Source organism: Hemicordylus capensis, chromosome 3 (assembly GCF_027244095.1).
Source record: "Hemicordylus capensis ecotype Gifberg chromosome 3, rHemCap1.1.pri, whole genome shotgun sequence".
Lineage (NCBI taxonomy): Eukaryota > Metazoa > Chordata > Lepidosauria > Squamata > Cordylidae > Hemicordylus > Hemicordylus capensis.
In genome coordinates this window covers 136822661-136832719 of record NC_069659.1, presented here as the reverse complement: position 1 = coordinate 136832719, position 10059 = coordinate 136822661, and the positions used below count along the sequence as shown (strand labels likewise).

Sequence of the window (10059 nt, the reverse complement as noted above, 5' to 3'; positions counted from 1 at the left end):
TTGGCTTCATCAGTGCTTGAAGTGCCAACAGTGACTGGTGCAAGCCCACTGCTGGGATTTTTTTCTTCTCTAGAATGCACCAGGAAGTAGCCCTATGAGGTCATCTAATGACTCCGGCCGAGCCATTTCCTGGCACATTCTGGAGGGGAAGAGAGTGTCCAATACATGCCAGTCCTAGGGAATATATAAGCAAGCATCAACTGTTGCTGAAGACACCACTGCTCAAAAGCACAGCAAAATACAAAAAGCCCACCCTTAAAAGAACTGTTAGTTCTCCAGTGCCCTCAAAGCAGAGAAGTAAAAACTTTTGGGGGTTGGTAGGTTTTCAAGGCTTAATTACAGGGCCGTGCAGTCAATCACAACTTTGGGTTTTCAGCACTTATACACATGGTTAGCCAAATACACACACAATCAACCCCAGTAAGCAGATAAAACAGTAGCTTAGAGATGGTTTACACAATTTTACAGTCAGTTTTAATTCAATTTATTTAAACCAGAGAAGACTACTAAAAAGACAGCGGTTCCAATACAAAACACACACTATTAAACTGTGCTGTACTAAAGTACAAAACTTGCACAAGTGTCCAGGAAGAGGCAAACTCGCACACACACAATCTATGTCAAGGTGTTCAAAAATGTCTTTGGGCATAACGCAGTGAATGTTGCACACTGGGCACTGTCCAGAATACTGCTCGCACAATGTGTGCCAGTGCAAGGCAGCTTACTCATGTCTTTGAAGCTCGCTCAGCCCCCTGAAAAGCTATTGTAGAGAGGGTTGAGGGACCTTCAGCAACATATGGGATGTAGCATGGGAGGACAACCTGAAAACCATGAGGGGAACTGCTAGCAGAAACACTGCTCCACTAGCAGTTTCCTCAATACCTTCCCCGCACCCTTGCTGTTGCCAAAAGTCCACAGTTCTATGATCTGCTGTGGAAGTTCCCTGAATTACCACCAAAAGGCATTGCTAAGGGTCAGAGGACCTATGACAATGGCATGGGACATCGGGAGGGGAGAATATCCAGAAGCTGCCATGTGCTGGCAAACACTGTGCCAGTGGGACATTCTTGATGCTACCCTGTGGGTTTCTTGATGCTACCCTGTGGGTTGGAGTCAAACAACCATGAGCAGAAGGAAGCTCATGGAAAGAAGGGAACCTTTCTACACCACTTGTGCTAGGTGCTTCTGCCCAACTATAGTGCATTCCCTCTTTCCCTGCACCATGTGTCATCCATTTCTCAAAAGCCCCCACTCTCCCAAATCTTAGGACTGGCTTTTGAGGGACAAAAGGGCTGCAATGCAGAGGGGACATTTCTTTCTGCAAATTTTCTTCTGCTTGTGGTTGTTTGGATCTAACCTTAAGTCCCATTCATTTCATTAAGAAAAAAAAAGAGCTAAATACTTAACTATTCCACTGAAATCAATGATACTTAAAATGGACTCAACTTAGGTTGGATTATGCCATTTGTTCTTACAGGAAAGTGACTTATTCGTATTTTCATTCTATTTCATTTTAAAAGTTGTGAACAGATTTTAAACCTTTCAAGTTTGAAACTAACTTAATAAATGGTCACAAATGTTCTACCAAGAGACTACATTTGAATAAAGAAACTTCCATTATGCACAGGGCATAGGGTTATTTTGTGCATGGTAACATGATTCTAACATTTACAAGTTGCTTCGATTGGTTTTATGTCACACAAAGGAAAATCCATGTGGCTCCTAGAAAAACCATCACATTTATTCAGACAAGGAGGAGACGGTGTATTTTTTGTTGATGTTGCTGCAAACCTTCACTATTTGTTCTCAGTACAATGAGTTTGCTCACTCTTTTCAAACAGATTAAATCAGTGGAGTAAGTGTTGGATATCTCCTGAATTTTAGCAGGCATTTTGTATGCAAGCAAATAAGGTCTTCCACATTTATACATGTGCTGTGTAAAATAACATATGTATAGTATGTACTGTATAAAAGCACAGCACTAATTCATGCAATACTTTTTTCTCAGAAGCACTTTCTGCATATAGTCTATTATGTTTCCATCTACGTGTCTCCAAAGACAACAGAAATGATAACAGAAACTTCAATTTGAAGCAAAGACATTACCCAGTTAGCTGACCTTCCTCTGCATCTGTAAGAGGTAGACGACAGCTAGGACTTCTTCAAGCTTTGTTGCAAGACAGTTAAAAGCAATGTTGAAAAAGTCCAAGATGTCAGCTAAGCATCTGATATCAGCACCCAAGGAACTGAAATATTTTTCTAGCCCTGTCAACAGAACTGCTTTGTGTAAATCCATTTAATCACTATGTGAAATCCAGCAGACTGTGGAAACCACTCCACACCCCCTAAATACACAGGGATTTGAATTTACCTCAAGAAGTCAATATTGTTTTACAGCTGAAGATGAATAGTATAAATTAACACCGATTTTCCCTATCAGGTCATGCAAGGGCTGAAATACTGAAAATTCCCTCTGAAAATTCCATAGAGGGATTGGCAGAAACATCTTGTTCCACCAAAGCCAAACATTAAATGGAGATGCAGATAACTTTATAGAGTGCAATAGAGATTATGGTTTTAAGGTGATGGGTGAGAATATGGTTTCTGCTTTACAGTGTGAAGCTGTTAACATTATGAAGAATCCACTGCAATTTGCAATCCTGTTCAATACAACCTTGTTCTGAATTGGAGGCTAAACATTATCTACATTTCCAGCACCTTGTGAGTTCATGGCCATGTTACATGCTGGATCTTCTTTTTTGCTTCAGTAGGCTTTAGACCATTCTGGGGGAGAGAAATAAATAAGAGAAAATAAGTACTGTTGGATTAACATTTAAACAAGCATAGCAGAATATACAGGGCATGGTTTCTGTTGCCATCTTGTGGCTAAAATCAAAGTATGTTCTTAACCAGAGGTACAAAAAGAAAGGAGCAACTTAAAGACTAGTCACATTTCTAGCCTGAAAATTAGAATATTTAATTTTTTGAAGCTAGTATGTGGTTTACTGATATTATCAATAATGGGGGTAGGGGGGTAAGGAATAATTTGTGCACACTAACAAAAGCATATTGCACATAACAGGTGCGGCCCGTGAACGCGCCTCAGGGGGAATTGTCTCCGCCACTCACCTGGCTCCCGTGGAGGTGAGCCCCTGCCAGCGGCCAGGTGAGTGGCAGAGGTGATTCCCCAGTGCGGGGGCTGCTGGGTGGTACGGAGCACTAGCTCCGTTTACCTTAAAGAAGCCACACACACCCCCCGCCCAGAGGAGAGTTCACAAGCCACGCCTGGCACATTCTCTTAAAAATCTGTTTCTACCAGAACTCATCTTTCTGGGTGAAAATACGAATTTTTGAGATCGAGATTGACTGATATTTACCATGGCCCAAATAACAGCTCTAACAGTTCAGATAGGCTGGGACAAGGTAATTCAAAAGCATCATTGTCTTTTATGTCTCTAATAACTTTCTATTAACTATAAAATTATGCCAAGGTAAAAAGTATAGTAATGGGGGGGGGGGGGGAAATCAGTGCATTGAACTGATTTTAACATTTTACAAGTATGTTATCAAACAAGAGATGCCAAATGCTTACTCGTGTTTGTTAAAGAAAAGGCTGTAAATACTGAGATTGTACTTACTGCTGCATCTGATTCTTCTTTTGGAGCAGCTCTCTTTAATTTCACAACAGCTGCTCCTGCTACAGACACCAATGGTGGCAACTTTTGATTAGACGTCATATTATTATTAATTATAATATTGTTCTGTTTAGCCTCATTGATTCTGGATTCAACTTTTATGTCCTGTGATAAAGCGGAGGCAGATATGCATGTTGAAGAATCTGAAGGAACAGACAGTCTCCTACAAGTACTACTGGTACTCCCAGTTGCAGGTAGGTTTAGGCGATCAACAGCTCCATTCTCTGTCTTCCTCACTTTTATACTTGTACTTGTTGAACTACCATCAAACACAATGAGAGGCCGTTTTCTTAGGTTTTCCACAGCAGCAATGCTGAACAAAGAAATTGTAACATTCTTAGGAACACAAAATAAATACAAATAAAACCACACGGTAAATATAGACCTATGCCATGACCTAAACGAGCTACTTTGAAGCAAGACTGACTGGTTTTAATAGACCTTGCACCCAAGTGTATACACTTGCACTGGCACTGAAAGCTTGTAGGGAACTACTCTAGCACATTGTGGCAATGCTTTTGATATTCTCAAATATTTGCTTATTTAAAATTTAGTTTACTATAATATGAACCACGAAAAGAAGCAGCTAAGATTTTAAAAAGTTATTGGTGAACTTTGTTAGAGAAACAGAAATCAACACAGAACCACTGCATTATTTATAACGCCCCTATTCCAAGGAACTCCGGAGGGCATACATGGGCTCTCCCCGCCCCACCTGTTATCCTCACAGCAACCTCGTAAAGTAGGTTAGGTTGAGAAGTCAGTTGTAAAATCCCTCAAATTAACTGAATTTGCTAATATATAGCAGTCTATCCTAAATACACTGAGAGGGGTGTGTGGGGGGGTGGTGGATAGGGATGTGCACAAAGCGTTTCAGAGGGGCAGGGAGCGGGACCTTTAAGGATGAATAAAGCACGCTCTTACCTGCTCCTCTGCCGCCACACCACTTTTCCTGCTGTGGCACTGCACCACTAAAAAGTCTGTGCGTGGCTGCTGCTGACCTAGCAGCCTGCACATGGCACCAGGATACACATGGCCATCACGCATGCGTAGTGGCCATATGGTCCTGGTGCTGTGCACAGGCTGCTCAGTCAGCACAGCAGTAGTGCGCGGACTTCAGAGCAGCACAGCAAGAAAAGCAGTGGGGCAGCGGCGGAGCAGGTAAGACCCTGCTTTACTCATCCTTAAAGGTTCCACTCCCCACCCTGCCGAAACCATTTGGTGGGCCATGCCGAAGTGATTTGGCATGTTCCTACTGAACGCACCAAATCGTTTTGTGCACATCCCATGTGTGTGTATTTTCTTATTTTGACTGAGTAATGACAAACTCAGGAAAAAGCCCCTTTGTCTCTTTTTCTAGAAGTGAGAACAGGACACATTTAAATAGCGATTATTTATGGATATAGGTTACTAAGAAGCAGTGGACAGAAAGCAGTGAAAGCAATAAATTGTCCCAAGTCAGAACACAATGAAACACAATTAAGTTTTATTGTTTTAAAACAGAATTCAATAGAGGGAGTTTTCATTTTTATTTATCTGCCCAAAAGCGCAGTTAAAATCAGATATTACATTCTTGATCTTCACATCATAATTTGGAGATGTGCAACCTACAATCATATGTTAAGATCCAAAGTCTGCAAAGGTGGATCCCTCCAACTCTGGCTGTCCCAATTTATTACATCTGGGCAGATCTTTCTACTTGCTGCAAGGACTCTGTTTCTTTTGCTGTAAGCGCTCTGGCTTTTTCCAGACAGATAAATGTGCAACTGATTAGATCTTAAGAGTGACCATGTCTGTATGTTTACTGACAAGCAGGTCAAAACTGTCTGAATCAGTTCCTCCTATACCAGACAAGATGTCACTGTGCTTGTACTGCTAGAACTGTGACAAAAAGAATGATTTGTTAAAAAAAAGGTAATGCCAGAGATGGGCTTTTAGCCTACTTTCCAGTAGGCTTATGAGATCGCCCGGCATTCCGTGTGTCTGTGTGTCCCCCACTATCACTTTGCAATGTCTGGACCAATATAAACCAAACCGTGTACAGTTCTAAGGACACCTCAGTGGCATTGTTTGTGATGATGTCATCCACCCTGATTCAAGATGGCAGACGCATACACTTTTGAGGTGCAAGTGGGCTAACTTCTGAACCGCCTAACTGATTTGAATCAAATTTGCTACAGCTGTAGGGGCACATGGAGAAACCTCAATGGCAGAGTTTGTGATGTCATCTACCCTAATCCAAGATGGTGGTCAGGTGAACCTCTGATGCCCAAGTGGGCTAATTGTGGACCGTCTAACCAATTTAAACCAAATTAGGTACAGTTGTAGTGAGTGACACACAGGGACACCTCAATGGCATATTTTGTGATGATGTCCATCCATCCCGATTCAAGATGGTGGACACATAAACTCTGGAGGCGCAAATGGGCTAACTTGTGAACTGCTTAACCTATTTGAACCAAATTTGCTATAGCTGTAGGGACACATAGGGATGTCCCAATGGTGTAATTTGTGATGATGCCATCCACCCTGATTCAAGATGGTGAACGTGTGAACATTTGAGGTGCAAGAGATCTAACTTGTGGACCTTGATCCGAACCAAATTTGGTACAGTTGTAGATATAGTAAAAGGAAAGGAGGCAGATTAGTTCCTACTAGAACTTGTTAAATATTATTTTACTTCACTCCTCGGTAGCAGCTAGCTATTCATTTCTGGGAGACAGATGCAACAGCCCCATTAAGAATTAGTTGCACATTCTTCGTCTGTTTCCCCCCCCTCTCACAGTGTTTCATCACACTACTGACTGTCTTTGCTTTGTAAGGATAATCATCCAAGTGACTCTGGAAGTGCTAATATACACAAGAAATAAAGCTGCAATTTTACTTCTTGAGCAGAGTGAAGCAGATCAAAACAATCACGCTTTCTGAAAGATTTCAGAGAGAATTCATGAGCAAAACAGAATTACCTTCTGACATCATGTTTCACCACCTGCTGACCTCTTTTCTTTTCCATCAATTTGCCCCATCTAGTTTTTGGCAAATTACGCTGTGGCAGTGGTATCACATGTTGAACATAGAGATCAGTAAGGCCATCTTTACTGATCTTCATCTCATCTTCAACTGGAATATTCTTCTGTTAAGAAATAACAAAAACCATAATGCTATGAGTAAAAAGTCTTTTAAATACAACTGTATTTGTTTTTAAAACAATTGTTTACAGCACTGACAATATTACAGGCCTTTATTTAAACAGGTGAAAATGCACCAAAAGTTGCCTAAGTTAAAAGCTCTGGGTGTTATACACATACACAACAAGAATTACACCCATGCACACCTCACTCACTTATCGAAAAGAGACTGGATTGTGAGGAATGGTGTGTTTTCAATCTAAGAAAGTTCTCACACAGTACACTTTAACCAGGGCTGCACAATTCTGGCCCTCCAGCTGCTGTTGGACTACCACACCCATCATCCCTGACTACAGGCCAATATGACTGGGGATGATGGGAGTGGTAGTCCAACAACAGCGGGAAGGCCAAAATTGTGCAGCCCCGCTTTAATCTTTAGGTTTGATCCATGGAAGTATTTATTGCGTGTGCAAAGTACTTAACTCTGTAAGGTTGAAGCTGAGAGGGAGTGGCCTTTCCTAAGGCCACTAGTTAGATGAAGAGAACTCACCTGGACTCACTTGCTCACTAAACCTGGGAAGGGGGCCTCCCTTGGTTAAAAGCTCTGGGTGATATACACAGACAGAAAGTACTGGCACACACAGAGGAGAAAGACAGTGGAGTTAATGCGACATGTAACAAATCCACCTGTTATACATACTAGCTCTGCTCTAACTTAAAATGATACTTCATTTCGAAAGAGAATCCATTTGCACATTTCCACCTTTTAATGAAGTTCTATTAATGTCAACGACGTACATCATATGTTTTTAAAAACAATTTTAATGACTCTATTGATAAGATGTTCTGGGTTCTCACAAATGAAGTCCACAAAACAGTTTCATATTCAGGCTGCTACTTTAACCACTTATTTGGAAAGTGATTTGACCATTTTTCCTTTCGGGCCCTGTGCCTTCAACAGCAGCCTAATACGTGACATCCAAACAAATGATTTATTTTTCCTGGCATGAAGATAAAGTAATGGGAAAAGTTTCATCTGCTTAAATTTTTCGTATCAGGCTGCTTCTAAAGGTACAGAAGCAGGCTAAAATCTTACCAATTGCCAAACAGACAAAATCAGCCAGTATTCTGAAACAGAAGAGTTGGATGCAAAATGTTTTAAACATATCTTGCTTTTCCTTCAAAGAGCATCCGAAGCAGTTTACAACAAAACTGCAATAAAATAAAAACAAAGAACCAGAATATTAGAGCAGTCACAAAGCAAAAGCCAAGAGGAGCACAAGATCAACAAATGCCCTATGAAAAAGGTGGATGTTCAGTCAGTGCCAAAATACAAACAAATAGAGAGCCAATCTCAGCTGCTGCAGAAGGAAATTCCACAGGGTGGGTATAATAGAGAGATATTTGGAGCCAATATAAAAAGCTCCCAAATGAGCTTCAGAAAGCAGAATTATATGCAAGAGAGCCTCCTTAAACAATTTCAGAGAGTAGATGGGGGTAGGTGGTCCAAAGCCATTTAAGGCTTTAAAGGTAACAACCAGCACTCTGAACTGTGCCCAGAAACTAGTGCACCGGAACACCTATGATATGGCATGATCATAAAGCCTATACTTGCTAAGACCCTAGCTACTGCATTCTGCATCAGCTGAGTTCCAAACAGTTTTCAAGGAGAGCCTCACATAAGGTACGTTGCAGCAAGTCAAACAGGAAACATGATTGAATGTAGCCAAGCCCAAGTGAGTTAGGAACAGATGCTACCGTCAATGCCTGCTAACTGAACAAAGACACACTTTTAAAGTGGTGATTCTCCTTTATTTAGTAGGGGTAAAGCAACTGGTCCTATCTAATCACAGCACAGCATCCCTCCAGTGGCTGTTGCTGCGGTCTACATTACATTTCTTTTTAGAGTATGATTCCTTTGGGGACAAGGAACCATCTTATTTCTTTACTTTGTTTTTCTATTTAAACCACTTTGAGAACTTTGGTTGAAAAGTGTTATATAAAAATTAGTAGTAGTAGTACTGGTGCACTGGCCATAGCGGGGCAAAATCATTCCTTGGCACAATAGACATCTGGGTATCTAGGAGTAAGGATTGGTTCAGGACCATGGCAAATGTGGTCCTGGAAGGGGAGTGCAAGCCCATCCAGAACAAGTTAACACATCATCACTGGGTTAGTAGTGGATCTTTCTTGTTCAAATTTCATTTTAGTTTGCTTACCCACATGCAGCCCATCACTGATCTCAAACACTGATTCAAGATTTTCATAGCTTTTCCAACAGGAGATCATACAGACACAGAAGTGATACTAGTGGCAGCCAACCCCAAACTCCCAGATAATCTCTCCCAGTAGCTTTAAACAGTGATAGAGATGAATTATTATTTTTTAGACTGCTGGGAGTTAGAAACCTTTGACAATCTACTGCAAACTACCAGTAGGTCTCTCCATCTATCTTCCTCCTGCCCCTGCTCTACAGTCAAATGACTATTAACAAGCTCAGCTAACGGCCTCTTTACCCTTAAATGAATGAATGAATGAATGAATAAAGAAACATCACACACACACACACACACACACACACCTCAAGCGAATTGAACAGACATGTATTTACAAACACTGGTATATCTATACACCCAGCGGTCAGTCAGAATTGCATATTTGGGGCACAACTGGGTTGTCCTGCCTAATGTGTGAAAGACTAAGAATAGTTGATTAACCGTGCTGGAGAAAGGGCCTCTGCGGCCAGGCAGGCCCAGGCTTGCAAACATTCTTACTGGCCTCCATGTACAGCAGCGGCATCGGCAGACATTAGCAGGTGACAAGGCTTATCTTCATGCCGTGCAGAGCTTGACCTGCGGGTACCTACAGACTCAAGTGCTGTTAAGAGGACCAGGAGCGGCCCAGGCCAGCTGGCATCCCGAGGACCACCCAGAGCAGGAATGACGTCCCTTTGGGCCTTTAAAGTGAGCCCCAAAGCTGCTTCCTTTCGCGCAGAGAATGAGGGGAGTCCCTGCCGCTCTCTGCGCGCGCAGAGCCCACCCGCTCCGTCCACCAGCGCGCGCTACCTGCTCCAGCGTCAGCAGCAAGAACTCCTGCGAGAGCAGCTCCGGGTGCAGCAAAAGGTCCGAGTCCAGCCGCGCGCTGCTTTCCCCGCCACCACTGCAACGACTGCTTCCTCCCCCCACAGATCGCTCCCAACCCCCGCGCGCCGCCATCTTTCCTAGAACAAACCTGAT

At 42.3% G+C, this 10059-nt stretch overlaps 1 protein-coding gene across 1 annotated transcript; it reads right to left on the bottom strand.

The window, feature by feature from the left end:
* Positions 1–468: 468 nt before the first annotated feature.
* C3H2orf49 (chromosome 3 C2orf49 homolog) lies at positions 469–10048 on the bottom strand. The gene is made up of 4 exons (XM_053307392.1): positions 9889–10048; positions 6662–6828; positions 3639–4008; positions 469–2784 (listed from the first exon to the last, which is right to left on the bottom strand). The coding sequence occupies exons 1-4, from the start codon at positions 10036–10038 to the stop codon at positions 2728–2730; spliced, it is 744 nt and encodes a 247-aa protein (XP_053163367.1). The 5' UTR covers positions 10039–10048; the 3' UTR covers positions 469–2727.
* Positions 10049–10059: the final 11 nt, after the last annotated feature.